At 38.0% G+C, this 19,720-nt stretch overlaps 5 protein-coding genes across 10 annotated transcripts; all 5 read left to right on the forward strand.

Moving 5' to 3' along the window:
• The first annotated feature begins 31 nt into the window (after window positions 1-31).
• Window positions 32-3,353, forward strand: LOC132791461 (presequence protease, mitochondrial-like). 4 transcript variants are annotated; one of them, XM_060800389.1, is made up of 3 exons: window positions 32-192; window positions 242-710; window positions 769-3,353. In XM_060800389.1, the coding sequence occupies exon 3, from the start codon at window positions 1,261-1,263 to the stop codon at window positions 2,677-2,679; it is 1,419 nt and encodes a 472-aa protein (XP_060656372.1). In that variant the 5' UTR covers window positions 32-192; window positions 242-710; window positions 769-1,260; the 3' UTR covers window positions 2,680-3,353. The 4 variants fall into 4 exon arrangements, with proteins under 4 accessions (XP_060656372.1, XP_060656373.1, XP_060656371.1 ...); XM_060800390.1 differs by having other exon boundaries at window positions 255-710; XM_060800388.1 differs by having other exon boundaries at window positions 258-710.
• A 682-nt stretch (window positions 3,354-4,035) lies between these two features.
• On the forward strand, window positions 4,036-7,442 carry LOC132789998 (presequence protease, mitochondrial-like). Of its 2 annotated transcripts, XM_060798381.1 has the most exons (3): window positions 4,036-4,257; window positions 4,313-4,702; window positions 4,758-7,442. In XM_060798381.1, the coding sequence occupies exons 2-3, from the start codon at window positions 4,383-4,385 to the stop codon at window positions 7,276-7,278; spliced, it is 2,841 nt and encodes a 946-aa protein (XP_060654364.1). In that variant the 5' UTR covers window positions 4,036-4,257; window positions 4,313-4,382; the 3' UTR covers window positions 7,279-7,442. The 2 variants fall into 2 exon arrangements, with proteins under 2 accessions (XP_060654364.1, XP_060654363.1); XM_060798380.1 differs by having other exon boundaries at window positions 4,036-4,702.
• A 249-nt stretch (window positions 7,443-7,691) lies between these two features.
• On the forward strand, window positions 7,692-11,370 carry LOC132789999 (presequence protease, mitochondrial-like). Its single transcript, XM_060798382.1, has 2 exons — window positions 7,692-8,348; window positions 8,721-11,370. Exons 1-2 carry the CDS (start codon window positions 7,783-7,785, stop codon window positions 11,197-11,199), a joined length of 3,045 nt encoding a protein of 1,014 aa, XP_060654365.1. The 5' UTR covers window positions 7,692-7,782; the 3' UTR covers window positions 11,200-11,370.
• A 342-nt stretch (window positions 11,371-11,712) lies between these two features.
• On the forward strand, window positions 11,713-15,055 carry LOC132791483 (presequence protease, mitochondrial-like). Its single transcript, XM_060800419.1, has 2 exons — window positions 11,713-12,367; window positions 12,424-15,055. Exons 1-2 carry the CDS (start codon window positions 11,799-11,801, stop codon window positions 14,948-14,950), a joined length of 3,096 nt encoding a protein of 1,031 aa, XP_060656402.1. The 5' UTR covers window positions 11,713-11,798; the 3' UTR covers window positions 14,951-15,055.
• Window positions 15,056-15,549: 494 nt separating this feature from the next.
• LOC132789757 (presequence protease, mitochondrial) lies at window positions 15,550-19,614 on the forward strand. 2 transcript variants are annotated; one of them, XM_060798005.1, is made up of 3 exons: window positions 15,550-15,654; window positions 15,976-16,580; window positions 16,642-19,614. In XM_060798005.1, exons 2-3 carry the CDS (start codon window positions 15,997-15,999, stop codon window positions 19,172-19,174), a joined length of 3,117 nt encoding a protein of 1,038 aa, XP_060653988.1. In that variant the 5' UTR covers window positions 15,550-15,654; window positions 15,976-15,996; the 3' UTR covers window positions 19,175-19,614. The 2 variants fall into 2 exon arrangements, with proteins under 2 accessions (XP_060653988.1, XP_060653987.1); XM_060798004.1 differs by having other exon boundaries at window positions 15,619-15,654; window positions 15,995-16,580.
• Window positions 19,615-19,720: the final 106 nt, after the last annotated feature.

A 19,720-nucleotide genomic window follows, 5' to 3' on the forward strand; every position in this document is an offset into this window, starting at 1 on the left:
ATTATATATTTACAAAAGAAAAAAACTAAATCTCAGTTGCCCATATTATGATATATTTCACTCACACTATACTATTTTCTAAATTCACAAAATTTATGAATATTTTTGGCCTTCTTACGTACCTTTCTAAATTAAGATAGATCCAATATGATTAGACACATCAAATATCTCAAGTCGGTGCAGCGCCCTTTGGTAAGGATACTACACATTAAATCTCCATTACAAAATGCCACATCTGTAGAGCGTGTTGTCAGCAGCGCCAACACAACTAAAGAAATCGAAAGCAGTATGCCTTATATAATAGATGGACAGAAATATAATTATAAAGAAGGAAACGTATACCAAGGATTCCTTTGTGAACGTGTTGAACCCATCGCGGACTTTGGACTCATGTCGTGCACCTTGAGACATCTTGGCACAGGCACGGAGTTTTGGCATCTCGATAGCCACGATATTCAAAATGTATTTTCAATTCATTTTCGCACTAAACCGTTCGATTCAACGGGCTTGCCGCATGTTTTGGAGCACCTCGTCTTGTGTGGATCAGAAAATTTACCTGTTCGGGATCTCTTTTACAAAATGATAATTCGATCAGTTGCTAATTTTATGAATGCAATGACTGGACCAGATTACACAATGTATCCATTTTCAACTAAGAACGAGGCCGACTTCAGGAACCTGCAGAAGGTTTATTTGGATGCGGTATTTAGGTAAATAATTAATAATTAAAGTTAAAATAATAGTTCATTAATTCAATAAACATCACAGACCGAACTTGTTCTTTATGGATTTTCTGCAAGAAGGTTGGCGTCTGGAGCACCAGGACTTACATAACCCCAAGTCAGATATAGTTATCAAGGGCGTAGTCTATAACGAAATGATAGGATCTTATGCGGATAACTCCAGGTTTTTTCAAACAGAAAATGCTTAATCACATTCTGCCTAACACCTATGGGCACATTGCGCCGGGCACTCAACTGGAAATCCCAAAGTTAAAACTCGAAGAAATAGTTAATTACCATAAAAAATATTATCATCCAAGTAATGCACGCATCTTTTCCTATGGCTCTTTTGATTTAGAGAAAGACGCTTGAATTTATCGATAAGGAATATTTATCCCACTATGATCGTATAGATACATCTTTCAGTCGCATACCCTCAGAGGATCGTTGGTCTCAACCACGTTGTGCCTCCATTCAGGGTAGACCGGACTCTAGTATCAGCTTGGACCATCAGAACCGAGTAGGAATCGCCTTGCTGATGTGTGATATAACCGACATTCAAGAGAGCTTTGAACTTAAAATACTTTCGGAATTATTGATTCGCAGTCCCAACTCTCCATTCCACAAGAGCATGATAGATCCTAACTTCTCTGGAGGTTTCACCAAATGGACCGGATATTTGCCAAATTGTAAGGATACTTATTTCAATGTGGGCTTGCAAGATGTTGCGGATAATGATGTGGAAATATTTGAAGAGCTCTTTGACAATACAGTCCATAAGGTTATTATGGAAGGCTTTGATTCGAAGCTAGTTGAAGCTATTCCTTGTACTCAAGAGCTACTCCGAAAACAGCAAAGTGAATGTAAGCGCTTGCTATATAGATCCACAGTATTGTGGAATCATGATGGTGATGTGGTCGCAAACTTAAAAATCTCCGAATTGTTTGAAAAATTGCAAACCAAATTAAAGGACAATCCTAACTATTTCGAACAGAAACTGGAAAAATATTTTATTAATAATAAGCATAAGCTAACGCTAATCATGCGTCCAAACGCGGTTCATGAAATTGAGAGACGTCAAGCTGAAGCGAAACTAATTCGTAAAAAACTGAAGGAAACTAACGACGAAGAGTTTAAAAAGATTTATAAAAACGGCCTAAAACTCGAGGCCTTACAGCAAGCACCAGATAATATAAATGTGTTGCCGTGTTTATCAATAAACGACGTTCAAAAACCGATTCCGCGGCCTCAAATAAAAGAGATAACCCTTCGAGGTGTTCCCACATTGATCAGCCATGAGCCCATAGCCGGGATAACCTACCTCAAGTGTATGTTCAATACCACTGGACTAAGTCTGAACGATGCGATGCTTTTGCCATTATTCTGTAACGTGTTTAGCGAAATGGGATCTTCCAATCACGACTATCGCCAATTCGACAATATAATTCGTTCAAAAATGGCACGTTTAGAGTGTACGGCTAAAATCGTAGAGAACGTAACAGATAGTAAGACATATCGCCTGGGACTCTTAATGAAGGCTTTTGCCCTCGACAAGAACGTGTGGGACATGTTTCAACTCTGTGAAGAAATTCTGCTCAACTTTCAACTGGAGGATATTGATCGGCTCAAGATGCTTGTAACAAATTATATTACCAAGTTAACACTAGACGTTGCAAAATTGGGACATTTACATGTCATGACTGCTTCCTCTGCATTGGTAACCAACGCAGCCCAATTGAAGTCATTATTATCAGGAGTTGACCACATAGACTATATGAAGAAGTATGTCAAGGAGAATAGTATTGAGGCTATTCGAGACAGGCTAAAGAGTATTGGATCTAAGGTCTTTAGCAGAAGTAATTTGCGTGTTGCTATTAATACATCAGAAAATAATGTATTCAAAATTTTGGGCGACTATGAAAGATTTTTTAACCCACTTACCTATACTAGAGCATAATATTGAAGCCAAGGAAATATTCTTGCTGGAACCATCTTTCCGCTACCACAATTTAGATATGCCATTAAGCTTCTGCGCAAAGACTTTCTTTGCAGTTCCTTATGCGCATGAGGATCATCCTGCTCTACGAGTATTGGCAAAATTCCTCACTTCCAAGTATTTGTGGCCTGTGGTGCGGGAGAAAAACGGAGCTTACGGTGCTGGCGCCAGGATAGGATTTGATGGTCTCTTTAATGTTCACAGCTATCGTGATCCTAACGCATCGAACACAATGAAGGTATTCGATAAGACGTATGAGTGGCTGCAAGCCCACCGATACAAGCTTGATGAGCAAGCTGTCTTTGAGGCTAAACTTGCCGTTTTACAACTCGTAGATTGGCCCATTAGTCCAGGGGGAAGTCAGCTTAGATAGCTTCGTTTTAGGTGCCTCGTATGACATTTATTTGCAATATCGTAGTCGTGTATTGGCTGTAACTGTTGACCAAGTACAGAATGTTATTGAGAAATACTTTAGGAACGAACCAAAACACTTTGGAAAATGCATTTTAGGACCAAAATCAGATGAAATTGAAGTTTAAAATTAATATAAAAAAAATTTGTTTAATCTCAAAATTTGTTTGTTAATACTCAGTTTATCTAGTTTTAATAAATCGTTACTTGTAATTACAATTTCATTTTTATAGTTGTGATATATAATTCATGAATTTATTATACGGATAGTCAGAAAGATGGGTGTTGCTATATCATCTCGACTGTTGAACCTTATCTAAAATTTATATGATTAATGGCGTGTCAATCAAAATCGTAAAATGTAAAATCAGAGGCATTTGCAATATGCGTTTTTGCTATGCAAAAGTATTTCTTAAATAACTACAATCTTTAATTTGTATCCGATTGCAATTTAATTTTCAGGAATCATTAATACTGTAGTTATTATTGTATGTACCCAAAATCGATGTATCTTCACAAATACACTTGTTATTCCATTTTTTGTGGTGGCGGAAGTAGGCGTGGAAAAAATTAAGTTTTACCACCCATCTAGCCAATGGGTAGCGGGTATAAAAATTATGGCGCGCAGTTTTTCTTTATAAGCCCTTAACACAAAAATATCGACAGATGCAGACAAAAGAGTTAAAAATAAGGCGAAAATAATTTAATCGTCTGTATTAAATTTAAAATTATTGTCAGGCAGTGAAAGTTGTAGGTGCTGAGGTGCTACCATTTACGATGTAGGTAGATAGTAGTAGACAAATAACTTATTATTTCGATACACCTCTTATATAATATTTAATTTGATTGGTTTCCGTCTGTTTCTAAATATAGAATAATAATTTAATATTTTGTGGAATGAATGTAACGTCACTCAAATTTGAAAATGTTCCTTTACTGGAAAAAATCAAAATTCAATACTTAAATTACTTGCCTTTTGTAAAAATATTCTAAATTTTTCTAATTTCGGAATGTTCAGACATCTAAAATATGTGAAGTCGCTGCAACGGCCTCCGATGAGGGTGTTACATATAAAATCACCATTACAAAGTTCTTCCTCATTGAAAGGAATCGTGAGCAGTGTCAAAAGTAATGTTGAACTTCAGAGAGAAGTGCCATACATAATAGATGGTCAGAATTATAGGTATAAAGAAGGAAGCATATACCACGGATTCCTTTGTGAACGCATTGAGCCCATCGCGGACTATGGACTCATGTCGTGCACCTTAAGACATCTTGGCACAGGCACGGAGTTTTGGCATCTCGATAGTCGCGATATTCAAAATGTATTTTCAATTCATTTTCGCACTAAACCATTGGATTCATCAGGTCTGCCTCATGTTCTGGAGCATCTCGTTTTGTGCGGCTCAAAAAATTGGCCAGTTCGAGATCTTTTTTTTAAAATGATCATTCGATCAGTTGCTACTTTTACGAACGCTATGACTGGACCAGATTACACAATGTACCATTTTTCATCAAAGAACGAGATCGACTTCAGAAACATGCAACAAGTTTATTTGGATGCTGTATTCAGGTATATAATCAAGAATTTTTAGTTACAATACATTTTATTTATATTCTTGTCACAGACCCAACTTGTTGTATATGGACTTTTTGCAAGAAGGTTGGCGTCTAGAGCACAAAAATATTCATGACCAGAACTCAGATATTGTAATTAAAGGAGTAGTCTATAATGAAATGATAGGATCCTTTGGGGATAATTCAAGGTTTTTCAAACAAAAGATGCTTAATTATCTTCTGCCTAATAACTCATATGGACACATAGCGACGGGCACCCAACTTGAAATCCCAAATGTGGAACACGAAGATCTGATCAAATACCATAGAAAATATTATCATCCGAGTAATGCACGCATATTTTCCTATGGCTCTTTTGATATGAAGAAGACTCTTGAATTTATCGATAAGGAATATCTATCCCACTATGATCGTATAGATACATCGTTCAGTAGCACACCTTCAGAGGATCGTTGGTCTAAACCCCATTATGCCTCTATACAGGGTAGACCAGACTCCAGTATCAATTTGGACCACCAAAACCGAGTAGGAATCGCCATGCTGATGTGTGATGTAACCGACATCCAAGAGAATTTTGAACTGAAAGTACTTTCCGAATTGTTGTTTCGTGGGCCCAATTCTCCATTCCATAAGAGTATGATAGAACCTAACTTCTCTGGCGGTTACACCAAATGGACAGGATATTTGCCAACTTGCAGAGACACTTATTTTAATGTAGGATTGCAAGATGTTGCGGACGATGATGTGGAATTATTCGAGGTTCTTTTCGACGATACAGTGTATAAAGCTAGCAGAGAAGGCTTTGATTCGAAGCATGTCGAAGCTATTCTTAGTGCTCTCGAGCTGCTCCGCAAACAACAAAGCGAATACAAGCGTCTGTTATATAAATCCACGGTATTGTGGAATCATGATGGTGATGTTGTATCAAATTTACGAATATCTGACATGTTTGAAACACTAAGAGACAGATTAAAAAATAATCCTAAGTATTTCGAGCAAAAAATAGAAAAATACTTCATTAATAATAAGCATAAGCTCACAATAACCATGCGGCCAAATAAGTTCCATGAGATTGAGAGGCAACAAGCTGAAGCAAAATTAATTCTAAGAAAACTTGAGGAAACTAGCGACCAAGATTTTGAAAAGATCTATGAAAATGGCCTCAAACTCGAGGCATTCCAAAAAGCACCTCAAAATATTGAAGTTTTGCCGTGTTTATCAATCAACGATGTGCAAAAACCTTTCCCGCGACCACAAATAAACGAATTAACCCTTCGAGGTGTCTCCACAATGATTAACCATGAGCCCATAGCGGGGATAACCTACCTCAAGTGTATGTTCAATACCACTGGATTGAGTCTGAACGATGCGATTCTCTTGCCATTATTCTGTAGAGTTTTTAGTGAAATGGGATCTTCCAATCACGACCACCGCCAATTCGACAATCTTCTTCTATCAAAAATGGCACGTGTAGAGTGTACGGCTAAAATCGTGGAGAACGTTACGGATTGTAAGACTTATCGCCTGGGGCTCCTAATGAAGACATATGCTCTTGACAAAAATGTATGTGATATGTTTCGCATTTGTGAAGACTTGTTGCTCAACTTTCAGTTTGAAGATACGGAACTGCTCAAAGTTCTTATAAGAAATTATATTTCGAAGTTAAAACTAGAAGTTAAAAAAACTGGAGACTTGCATGCCATGCTATGTTCCTCTGCATTGGTAACTAACGCAGCCCAATTGAAGTCATTGTTATCAGGAGTTGACCACATACATTATATGAAGAAGTATGTCAAGGAGAATAGTATTGAGGCTATTCGAGACAGTCTAAAGAGTATTGGATCTAAGGTCTTTAGCAGAAGTAATTTGCGTGTTGCAATTAATACATCGGAGAATAATGTATTTAACGTTTTGGGCGACTATGAAAGATTTTTAACCCATTTACCTACAATAAAGCAGACTGCAGATTCTAAGGAAATATTCCTGCTGGAACCATCTTTCCGCTACCACAATATAGATATGCCTATAAGCTTTTGTGCAAAGACATTCTTTGCAGTTCCTTACGCGCATGAGGATCATCCTGCTCTACGAGTATTGGCAAAATTCCTCACTTCCAAATATTTGTGGCCTGTGGTGCGGGAGAAAAACGGAGCATATGGTGCTGGCGCCAGGATAGGATTTGATGGTCTCTTTAATGTTCACAGCTATCGTGATCCTAATGCTGCAAAAACAATGGACATTTTTGACAAGACCTACGAATGGCTGCAAACACATTGGGACAAACTCGATGAGCAATCGCTTTTTGAGGCTAAACTTGCCGCGTTGCAGCTCGTGGATTGGCCCATTAGTGCAGGCGAAGTCGGCTTAGACAGCTTCGTCTTGGGTGCTACGTATGATATTTATTTGCAATATCGCAGTCGTGTATTGGCTGTAACTCTGGATGATGTCCAAAATATCATTGAGAAATACTATAGGAACGAACCGAAGCACTTTGGAAAATGTATTTTAGGACCAAAATCAAAAGTAATAGAAGTTAAAGAAATGTTTAAGGATGTTAATGTAAAAGTATAAAAGTATAATTGTTGAGGCTCAATTGAGTCAATAAAAATTGTACGTATTCGTAGTCATATTTCGATCTGCCAAGATATGAAATGCAAAATTTGTTGCAATATTGTGGTTCACATCTGATTAACAAATCTCATTATAATCATCTCATTAATAAAATCTTAAGAATACTTTGGTTGATCTGTTGATGTAGAAGTTAATTAAGCGTAGCAGGTGTTTCGTTGTGTTCATTGTTTTTAAGCGAAATTCACATGTGATGCATCTCCGATCATGATCGATGTCAACAAGAAAGAAGATACCCATATTTGTTCATCTGTCCGTATGAGCTCGTTGACTCAAAACAATGTCTTATTACATCGTTGGCCTTTTTCTTTGATTTTTTCTAGATTGACCAATTAACCTCAGCATTTTACTTCAAACATTTTGAAAAATTCTAAAATTAATACTTTTTATTCATCCACATTACATCTTATTTCTTTCTTTTTGGATTCTAAATTATTCTGTTTGAAAATGTTAAGACGTTTAAATTACTTTAAATCTGTGCAGCGCCCTTTGATAAAGGTATTGCACATAAACTCCGCTTTACACTCCACTTCAATCGAAAGTGTTGTGAGCAGTGCCAAAGTAAAGCCAAATATCAAAGTCCACAGAGATATGCCCTATATAATAGATGGACAGAATTACAAATACAAAGAAGGTCGCGTATACCAAGGATTTTTATGCGAACGTGTTGAGCCCATCACAGACTACGGACTAATGTCATGTACTTTAAGACACATTGGCACAGGCACTGAGTTCTGGTACCTTGATCGCAACGATATTAATAACTTGTTTTCCATTAATTTTCGAACCAATCCACTCGACTCAACGGGGATCCCTCATGTTTTGGAGCATCTTGTTTTATGTGGTTCACAAAATTTGCCAGTTCGAGATGTCTTTTTCAAAATGGTTAGTCGAACAGTTGCTAATTTTATGAATGCTATGACTGGACCAGATTACACAATGTTTCCATTTGCAACTATGAACGAAGCCGATTTCAGAAACCTTCAGAAAGTTTACTTGGATGCGGTATTCAGGTATGTACTATGTACAATTTTTCCGCTCGGTTTAGAAAATATCATTTCCCATTAGAAGAGTTACATATTTTTACAAACACCAACCAAATGATAACATAAATGTGGTTGTAATTCGTACACTGCATAGTTTTCAAAATTGTATCGTGCTATATAATAATTTTCATAACTTTCATAATTTTCAATTCAATCTATACTCTTATATTTGCATGGATTTATATTTATGTTGCTTAAGATACAAATACAAAATATTTATTTTTATAACTTTGGGGAAGTGGTCTTTCAAATATATATTTTCAATTCCAAATATTCTAAAATTTTCGCATTTCATTCCTCTGTTGTTATATTACTCTTTAATTTTTAATGATATTACAGACCCAGCTTGTTGCATTTGGACTTTTTGCTGGAGGGTTGGCGCCTTGAGCACCAGGACGTTCATGACAGGAATTCTGACATTGTAATTAAAGGCATAGTCTATAATGAAATGATAGGATCATATTCGGATAATTCCACGTCTTTCAAACATACAATGCTAAATCACATTCTGCCTAGTCACATATATCGTCACTCTACGGCAGGCAACCCTTCGGAGATCCCAAAACTGTCTTATGAAGAATTGGTTAATTACCATCGTCAATATTACCATCCAAGTAATGCACGAATCTTCTGCTGTGGTTCCTTTGATCTGGAGAAGACACTTGAGTTTGTCGATAGGGAATATCTATCCCACTATGATCGCATAGATACCTCATTCAGTCGAACACCGCCGGAGGATCGTTGGTCTGAGCCACGTCAAGCGTGTATACAAAGTAGGTTAAACCCTATGGGTCCTGGCATCGACCACCAGAATCAAGTAGCAACAGGACTGCTGATGTGTGATATACTCGATATACAGGAGACCTTTGAGTTAAAAGTACTTTCCGAATTGTTGATTCGGAGCCCCAACTCGCCTTTTTACAAGAGCATGATAGAGCCGAAAATCTCTGGCGGTTACACTGAGTGGACAGGATATTTGCCAGATTGCAAAGATACGTATTTTGCAGTCGGGTTGCAAGACGTTACAATGAAGAATGTGGAATTGTTTGAGGAGCTCTTTGACAACACAGTGTATAAAGCAAGTAAGGAAGGTTTTGACTCACTACATATTGAAAGTGTCGTCAGCAACTTAGAGTTAGACAATCTAAAGCAACAAAGAGACTACAAGAATCTCCTATATAAGTCTATAGTATTATGGAATCATGAGGGCGATGTTGTATCAAACCTACGAGACTCAGAGATGTTTGCAAAGTTACGAAACAAATTGAAAGAGAATCCAAACTATTTTAATGAAAAAGTAGAAAAATATTTAATCAATAATACGCATAAGCTCACGATAACCATGCAGCCTACTGAGTCCTATGAGATTGAAAGACAGATTGCTGAGTCGAAACTGATTTTAGAAAAACTGGAAGAAATTAGCGATGATAAGTTTGAACAAATTTATGAGAAAGGCCTCGAGCTGGAGGCTTTCCAAAAAGCACCTCAAGATATTGAGATTCTACCATGTTTATCAATAAACGACGTGCAGAATCCCTTTCCGCGCCCACAAATAATGGATATAAGCCTTCAAGATGTTCCCACAATGATCAGCCAAGAGCCCTTCGCGGGGATAACTTATCTCAACTGCATGTTCAATACCTCCGGATTAAGTATAAACGACGCTATGCTCTTGCCTTTGTTTTGCAACGTGTTCAGTGAAATGGGAACCTCAAAGCACGATTACCGCCAATTCAACGATTTCCTTCAAGCAAAAATGGCGCGTGTTGAATGCCTGGCAAAGGTAGTTGAGAGCGTGGCGGATGGCAAAACATATCGCTTAGGACTTCTAATGAAGACATATGCCCTCGACAAGAATGTGAGCGACATGTTTCGACTTTGTGAAGAGCTATTGCTCAACTTTCAGGTGGCAGATACGGAACGCCTCGAAATGCTCATAAAAAATTATATATCTAAGTTGGGAAATAACGTTATTAGCACTGGACACCTGTATGCCATGATGGGTTCATCTGCATTGGTAACCAATGCGTCCCGATTGAAGTCTTTATTATCAGGCGTCGATCATGTAGACTATATGAAAAAATATGTCAAGGAGAATAGTATTGAGGCCATTCGAGACAGTCTAAAAAGTATTGGATCTAAGGTTTTTGGCAGAAACAATTTGCGTATTGCAATTAATACATCGGAAAATAATCTATCTACCATTGTGAAAGACTGTGAAAGATTTGTAAGCCACTTACCTACTATGAATCAGACTTCAGACACCAATGAGATATTCTTGCTGGAACCGTCATCCCGACACTACGATTTGAGTATGCCTTTAAGCTTTTGTGCAAAGACTTTTTTTGCAGTTCCTTATGCACATAAGGATCATGCTGCGCTTCGAGTGCTGGGCAAACTTATTACTGCCAAATATCTATTGCCCATCATAAGGGAACAGATTGGAGCTTATGATGCTGGAGCCAGAATAGGATTTGACGGTCTTTTTAACTTTTTCAGCTTTCGTGATCCACATGTAACAAAGTCGATGGAAGTTTTTGATAAAACTTACGAGTGGTTGCAAGCCGAAAGCCATCAACTTGATGAGCAAGCTCTATTTGAAGCTAAGCTTGCCGTATTGCAACTGGTAGACTGGCCAATTTGTCCTAGCGAAATCACTCTAGAAAGCTTTACATTCGGCTCCAACTATGATATGAATTTAAAATACCGCTCTCGTGTGTTATCGGTAACTTTGCCCGAAGTACAAAATCTCATTGAGAAATACTTTAAAAACGAATCGAAACACTTTGGCAAATGTATTTTGGGACCAGTATCCTAAGAACGGGTGAAAAGTAGCGAAATTTCAACATAAATGTAAAATACTTTCCATTACATTTGTATAAATAAAATATAATATGTTCAAAATTGTAATATGTATAAGATTGCACAACTTTTCAAAGACAACAAAAAACATTTGTGGAGGAGAATAAAATGTAATTTTATTACCAAACAGTGTCATTGAGATTTATTTATTATCGATAGAAGTTCCATAATGTCGTTTAACGCGTAACAGCAAAACAACATTGAAACTAAACAGTTTTATACAAATTCTGATGGAACTGCGTTTTTGCCATTTATAACATTTCTATTATTGTTATCGGAAGTCCTGAAGTCCTATATGTATTTGTTTAATAACATAATTTTAAATGCAATTTTAACGAATTTTCTTAAACGACTCGACACTCCTTACAAAGGAAGAGTAGCCATAATTCGCCTTAAGAATTGATTTTCACAAGACCGTTACTCTCGGTTGCTCAGTTTACACACTTTACTTCACATCACATATACTGAGAATATACTTTAAATCAGTAAATCATTCATAAAATACAATTTATCTTTGCCTTTCATACAAATTTTCTAAATTACTAAATTTTCAAAATGTTAAGACGTCTAAATTACATTAAGTCGGTGCAGCAACCAATGGCAAGGGTACTGCACATAAAGTCCCCACTACAAAATTCAACTCCAGTGGAGCATATTGTGAGCAGTGCCAAAGTGAAGACTGATATAGGAATCGACAGGGATATACCTTATATAATAGACGGACAGAATTACAGGTATAAAGAAGGCCATGTATACCAAGGATTCCGATGCGAACGTGTTGAGTCTATCCCAGACTATGGATTAATGTCATGCACTTTGAGACACCTTGGCACAGGCACAGAATTCTGGTATCTCGATCGCAATCACATTGAAAATTCATTTTCAATTCATTTCCGCACTACGCCGTTCAACTCAACGGGACTGCCTCACATTTTGGAGCATCTCACATTGGCCGGTTCTAAAAAATATCCCGTTCGAGATCCGTTCTTTAAAATGCGCAATCGTTCAGTTGCTACTTTCATGAATGCCATGACAGGACCTGATTACACAATATATCCCGTATCATCTATGAACGAGGTTGACTTCAGAAATCTGCAGATGATTTATATGGACGCAGTGTTCAGGTATGTAACATTAATTGTTTAGTTTAAATAAAATATAACATATTTTGATAATGCAGACCCAACTTGTTATATTTGGACTTTTTGCAAGAGGGTTGGCGTTTGGAGCACAAGGACGTGCATGACCGAAACTCTGACATAGTATTTAAGGGCGTGGTCTACAACGAAATGATGGGAGCCTACGCAGACAACAACATATTACTTAAACAGAAAATGCTTAACAACATTCTGCCGAGTCACGCATATGGACACATGGGAGCAGGAAATGCGCTTGAGATGCCAAAGTTAACTCACGAAGATTTGGTAAATTACCATCGTCAATATTACCACCCAAGCAATGCACGCATCTTCTGCTATGGCTCCTTTGATCTGGAGAAAACTCTTGAATTTGTCGATAAGGAATACCTATCGCACTATGATCGCATGGATTCCTCTTTTAGTTGCATACCCTCAGAAAAACGATGGTCTGAACCACGTCGAGTCTGCATTCAAGGTCGACCAGACACCATGGGGCCAAGCATAGACCGGCAAAACCAAATAGCAATTGGATTACTTTTGTGTGATATTACAGATATCCAAGAAAACTTTGAGTTGAAAATACTTGCTGAATTATTGATACGTGGCCCAAACTCTCCCTTCTACAAAAGTATGGTTGAACCTAACTTTTCAGGAGGTTATATTAGGTGGACAGGTCATGTACCTAATCGTAAAGATACGTACTTCACTGTGGGCTTGCAACATGTTTCCGAAGACGATTTGGAATTGTTTGAAGAGCTCTTTGATAATACACTACATAAGGCTAGTATCGAGGGCTTTGATTCACAGCATATCGAAAGTGTTCTCTGCAATTATGAGCTGACATTAAAGCAACAAAGCGAATGCAGGCATCTGCTTTATAAATCTATTGTATTATGGAATCATGATGGTGATGTAGTCTCCAACCTACGAATCTCTGAATTGTTTTCCAAATTGCGCAACAAATTAAAGGATAATCCAAACTATTTTAAACAGAAAATAGAAAAGTATTATATCAACAATCCACATAAGCTTATAATAACTATGCGGCCTAATGAGTGTCAGGAGATTGAGAGGCAGCTATCTGAATCGAAACTACTTTTAAAAAAATTGAAGGAAACTAGCGATGAAGAGTTTGAACAAATTTATGAAAATGGTCTCAAATTGGAGGCTTTTCAAAAAGCGCCGCAAGATATTGAAGTCCTGCCATGTTTATCAATAAATGACGTGCAAAAACCTTTCCCGCGACCACAAATGAACGAATTAACCCTTCGAGGTGTACCCACACTGATTAGCCATGAGCCCTTAGCTGGAATAACGTATCTCAACTGCATGTTCAATACTACAGGTTTAAGTCTAAACGATTCTATGCTCTTGCCTTTGTTTTGTAGCGTAGTTAGCGAAATGGGAACCTCAAATCACGACTACCGCCAATTCGACAATCTTGTGCGGTCGAAAATGGCTCGTATAGTCTTCACTCCGAAGGTGGTAGAGAGCGTAACGGATGGAAAGTCTTATCACCTAGGACTCCTAATGAAAACCTATGCCGTCGACAAGAATGTGGATCTTATGTTTAGGCTTTGCGAAGAATTATTGCTCAACTTTCGGCTGGATGATACAGATCGCCTCAAGATGCTTATAAAAAATTATATTTCAAAGTTCTCATTAAATGTAAGAAGCAACGGACATTTGTATGCCATGATGGGATCTTCTGCATTAGTAACTAATGCTGGCCGATTGAAGTCCTTATTAACAGGCGTCGATCACGTGGACTATATGAAAAAGTATGTCAAAGAAAATAGTATTGAGGCCATTCGAGACAGTCTAAAGAGTATTGGATCCAAGGTCTTTAGCAGGAATAATTTGCGAGTTGCCATTAATACATCGGAAAATAACGTATCTTCTATTTTGGGAAATTATGAAAGATTTCTTACACATTTACCTACTCAACACCAGATGATAAATACCAAAGAAATATTTTTGCAGGAGCCTTCTTTTCGACATTACAATCTAGATATGCCATTAAATTTTTGTTCGAAGACTATTTTTGCAGTTCCCTATGTGCATGAAGATCATGCGGCGTTACGAGTGTTGGCCAAGATTCTAACTGCCAAGTATCTGTTGCCTGTGGTGCGAGAACAGAATGGAGCTTACGGTGCTGGTGCTAAAATTGGGTTTGACGGACTTTTTAACTTCTTCAGCTATCGTGATCCACACTCTGCGAAAACAATTGAGGTATTCGATAAGACCTACGAGTGGCTACAAACAGGAAATTGTAAAATTGACCAACAAGCTATTTTCGAAGCTAAACTTGCCGTGCTGCAATTGGTTGACTGGCCGATTGCACCTGGCGAAATTAATTCGGATAGCTTTGTCTTGGGTGCCACTTATGATATATATTTCAATTATCGTGCTCGTGTTTTGGCTGTAACTGTAAACGAAGTCTTAAATGTCATTGAGAAGTACTTTAAGAACGAATCAAAACACTTTGGCAAATGTGTTATTGGTCGGAAATCAGTAGAAATAGAAGTTGATGACGAAAGCGATGAAACAAGTGAAATGTCAAATTAATTGTAGAAGTAGTGAAATTTCATTCATTGCGTATTACTCAAAATTCAAACTTCGATATCAAATAGAAATAAAAATCTACTGAGTTGTATTGAAAACGCAGTTTTAAATGACACTTATTCTTATGAATTTTATAATTTCTAAACGTCTTTCTGTATCATTTGCACGTTCATATGTACCTATCTGTGCGTATTTCTGTCTGCATACTAGCTATTTTTATACACACGTCAAACATAACGGTTGCTTGTCATTAACGTACCCATTTTATATTCCACACACACTCCACAATTTCATGTAATTGTCGTGTTTTTTTAATTTTATGCACAAGCAAGTTTTACAGTCACTTTTACAGGTTCACTTTTATAATAAAAGTTTTATGAAATAAAATTAACTAACTAAATAAAATGCGGTTTATTGAAAATGTGACCAGCATTGAAAGTATTTTAGTATATTTATCGGAATAAAACTGAAATAAAAATACTAAAATGGACAAACACACCTAAACAGCAGAATATCGTTTTATATCAAAACAAAAATGGGACATCTAAAATATTAATTTGTTCAGTATTAAACAATAAATTTATATTATTTACTGGTAAAAATTATCGATACTTGTTAAAATAAATAAATGTTTGCAAAACTCGATACATCGATAGTGCCAATCGATGCTTCACCAAGTCTACATCTGGACCCATTGATTATAGCTGGCAAGTAAAATCTTTTATTTAAAATATATTTGTGAATATCAAAATGCAAATTTATTTGAGCAGAACATTGCATATCATAAGTTATGGAATTTCAATCAGTTTCTTTTTGAAAAATACTAAATTTCTGGAGGCATACATACATACATAGGTAGCAAGAAAAACACATGCATATATGAATGCCGGCTGATGTAACTCTGCATACAAAAACTGAAAACTTAAGTTCCGTGTTTCATATTGTGGTTACTTTGTCACAATTCATGTCGCCCGATGCTTTCATTTAGCAATCATCTGCAACTTGTATTGTGTACTTATTATTTATAGACAACTCGCTCGCTCACAGAAATGTTGACACGCCTACAATGGTTAAAGGCGGTGCCACGCCCTAATAGCGTGCTGCACAGCCAAATCGTCAGACGAAATTTCAAGTCGAACAACAACAAGGCTAATGGAATTCGCGGCGTTGTCAACCCAAAGCTGGAAGTTGCAACACAAGGGATCGATCGAATGCCGCATATAAACACAGATCGGCAATACAAATATAGCGAGGGCAAGATATATAATGGATTCCAGTGCGAGCGTATCGAGTATATACCCGACTTTGAACTGACTTCGTGCACTCTGCGGCATTTGGGCACAGGGACAGAATTCTGGTATATTGACCGCAAGGATACCAACAATGTGTTCTCCATTAACTTCCGGACGACGCCATTCGATTCGACAGGCATGCCTCATATATTGGAGCATCTGTCCTTGTGCGGCTCCAAGAATTTTCCAGTTCGAGATCCCTTTTTCAAAATGCTCAATCGATCGGTTGCCACATTTATGAATGCCATGACTGGGCCCGATTACACGCTGTATCCCTTCTCAACCATGAACGAGGTTGATTTCCGCAACCTGCAGAAGATTTACCTGGATGCCGTCTTTAGGTAAGTAGTGTCTGAAATTACTAAAAGAAGAGTCGTATCATCTATAATATAAATTTTTCAGACCGAATCTTGCATATCTAGACTTTCTGCAGGAAGGTTGGCGTCTGGAGTACACGGATTTGCAAAATCGCGACTCTGAACTCATTATTAAAGGTGTAGTCTATAACGAAATGAAAGGTGCATTCTCAGAGAACTCGCAAGTGTTTATCCAAAACTTGCTGAACAACATGCTGCCCAGTCACACGTACGGCTTCTGTTCGGGTGGTAATCCTTTAGAGATTCCTAAGCTGTCCCACAAAGATTTGGTTGAGTTCCATCACAAATACTATCATCCAAGTAATGCGCGCATCTTCTGCTACGGCTCCTTTGATCTGGAGAAGACACTCAAGTTTGTGGATGAGGAATACCTTTCTCATCATGAGCGTATTGACAACTCCTACAGCCGCATTCCACCGCAGGAACGCTGGAAGCAGCCTCGTAATGTCCACATACCCAGCAGACTGGATCGCATGGGCGCCAGCTTCGATCGACAGAATCAAATAGCAATTGGTTTGCTGATGTCTGACATAACCGATATACAGGAGAGTTTTGAATTGAACGTTCTATCGGAAGTAATGGTTCGTGGCCCTAACTCGGTTTTCTACAAGAACCTAATAGAACCAAACTTTTCTGGTGGCTACAATCAAACCACTGGCTTCTCTGCCGATTGCAAGGATACCTATTTCGTAGTGGGTCTACAGGATCTAAAGGTTGAAGATTTCAAGAAGTTCAACGAACTTTTTGAGCAGACTGTGCAGACTACGATCAAAGAAGGCTTTGAGTCGCAGCATATCAAAAGTGTACTTCATAATCTGGAATTGTCATTGAAACACCAGAGTCCTCACTTTGGCAACGCTTTACTAATCAACTCTACATCGTTATGGAATCATGAGGGTGATGTTGTTGCTAATCTGCGAGTATCGGAAATGATTGCTACTCTGCGGCAGAGATTGAAGGAAAATAAGAACTATCTGCAAGAGAAGGTTGAGAAATATTTCTCAAGTAATAACACACATAGACTCACACTGACAATGTCGCCAGATGAAATGTACGAGGAGAATTTCAAACAGGCTGAGGCTGAGATGCTTAAACAAAAGATTAGTGCGCTCGACAGTAAAAAGTTAGACGAGATCTATCAGAATGGCCTCAAACTGGAGGCATCTCAAAAATCGATTGTTAATACTGATGTGTTGCCCTGCTTGTCGCTGACCGACGTCAAGGAGCCGCCAAAGTTGCCTCAAATTACTATGGAGACCGTTCAAAATGTTCCCACCCAGTTGTGCAAGGTGCCCACCAACGAAATCACCTATTTAAAGTGCTTGTTCAATATCACTGGACTAACACGAGAGGAGATCATGCTAGTGCCTCTCTTCTGCAATGTGATCAACGATATGGGCACAAATAGCCGCGATTTCCGTGAGTTCGACAAATTGGTTCTTTCTAAGACGGCTGGCATCGACTTTAAGCTAAACTTTGTCGAGAATGTAAAGGATGCCAAGACATATCGCCTTGGATTGATGATGACGACGCATGCACTTGATAAGAATGTTTCGGACATGTTCTGTCTAAGCGAAGAGTTGTTGCTCAACTTTAAATTGGAAGACACGGATCGTCTGCAGATGCTGATTGAGAACTATATTTCAAATATATCTGTGGGCATCACAAGCTCTGGACATTTGTACGCCATGTTAAGTGCCGCTGGACTAGTCACAGATGCTGGGCAATTGAAATCATTGTTGTCGGGATTGGATCACATAGGATTTATGAAGAAGTACGTGCAGGAAACGAGCACTGGCGACATTCGGGATAGGTTAAAGAGCATTGGTTCCAAGGTCTTTAGCAAGAACAATATGCGTGCTGCAATTAACAGCTCGGCAGCTTATCAATCGACTGCCTTGGAGCATTATACGCAATTTGTGAATAGTTTGCCAAGTCACGAAGAAATGAAGACGGATATTGACATAAATTTGCTGCAGCCCGGTCTGCAACATTATTTAATGAATATTCCTGTCAATTACTGCTCGAAAACGTTCTTTGCCGTGCCCTATTTGCATGAGGATCATCCAGTGTTGCGGGTGCTGGCGAAATTGATTTCTGCCAAGTATCTGTTGCCGGTGGTTCGTGAACAGAATGGAGCATATGGCGCTGGCGCCAAGATTGGTTCCGATGGCATTTTTAGCTTCTTCAGTTATCGCGATCCGCACTCTATTAAGACACTTCGAGCGTTCGACAATACTTACGAGTGGCTGCAAGCCGAGAACGAAAAACTGGATCAGCAGACACTTTTCGAATCGAAGCTAGGCGTGCTGCAGCAACTGGATTCACCAACTGCACCGGGGAACATTGGCATTGACAACTTCCTCTATGGTGTTTCACATGAGATGTTTGTCAAATATCGTTCTCGTGTGCTCTCCGTCACCGTCGATGAGCTGCGATCTGTAATTGACAAATATTTTAAGGAAGAACCCAAACACTATAGCAAAGTCATCTTGGGGCCAGCCAACGATAAACTGGATAATGAGAAATCCGGATTGAAATGGAATGTCATATCCTAAGTGTAGCATTTTGTAATAAGAAATAAGACTGTAAATAGTTATGCATAACCTCATACTCACATTCAACATTTGTTCTGTTTTTGATCGTATTCTCAATTAAGATAATTACGATTGGCCTTTTTTCTTCTTTTTGTTCGTTCTTCTCTATCGCAAACGTTAAATAATTGTTATTAAAGGATATTTAAATGACGTTGTCTTTCAACAAACAAACAACTGTTGCTTAATGTTGCTTGGTGGAGAATGAATGGAACACTTTTGTGAAAGTTTGTGTTTTTTTGCTGTTGGAAGTTACGCTAGGGTACTTTTTTTTAATTTGGTTTATGTAGCATATTTGCCAAAAGTAAACCTGAAAATTTTAAACCAAACCAAATTAATGCAATGAGGAGCAAGCTCAAATATTGCACATATGTCTATTGGTCGCTAGATGGCGCCATCAGATCATTATTATTACTGTTATTAATAAAACCCCTCAGATAAGATTAGAAATCAGTTTGACTTTAAAGAGTAGTTTCACAATAGTCTTGATTTCTTTTCAGAAATGTCGCT

This window comes from Drosophila nasuta, chromosome 3 (genome assembly GCF_023558535.2).
Source record: "Drosophila nasuta strain 15112-1781.00 chromosome 3, ASM2355853v1, whole genome shotgun sequence".
Classification (NCBI taxonomy): Eukaryota; Metazoa; Arthropoda; class Insecta; order Diptera; family Drosophilidae; genus Drosophila; species Drosophila nasuta.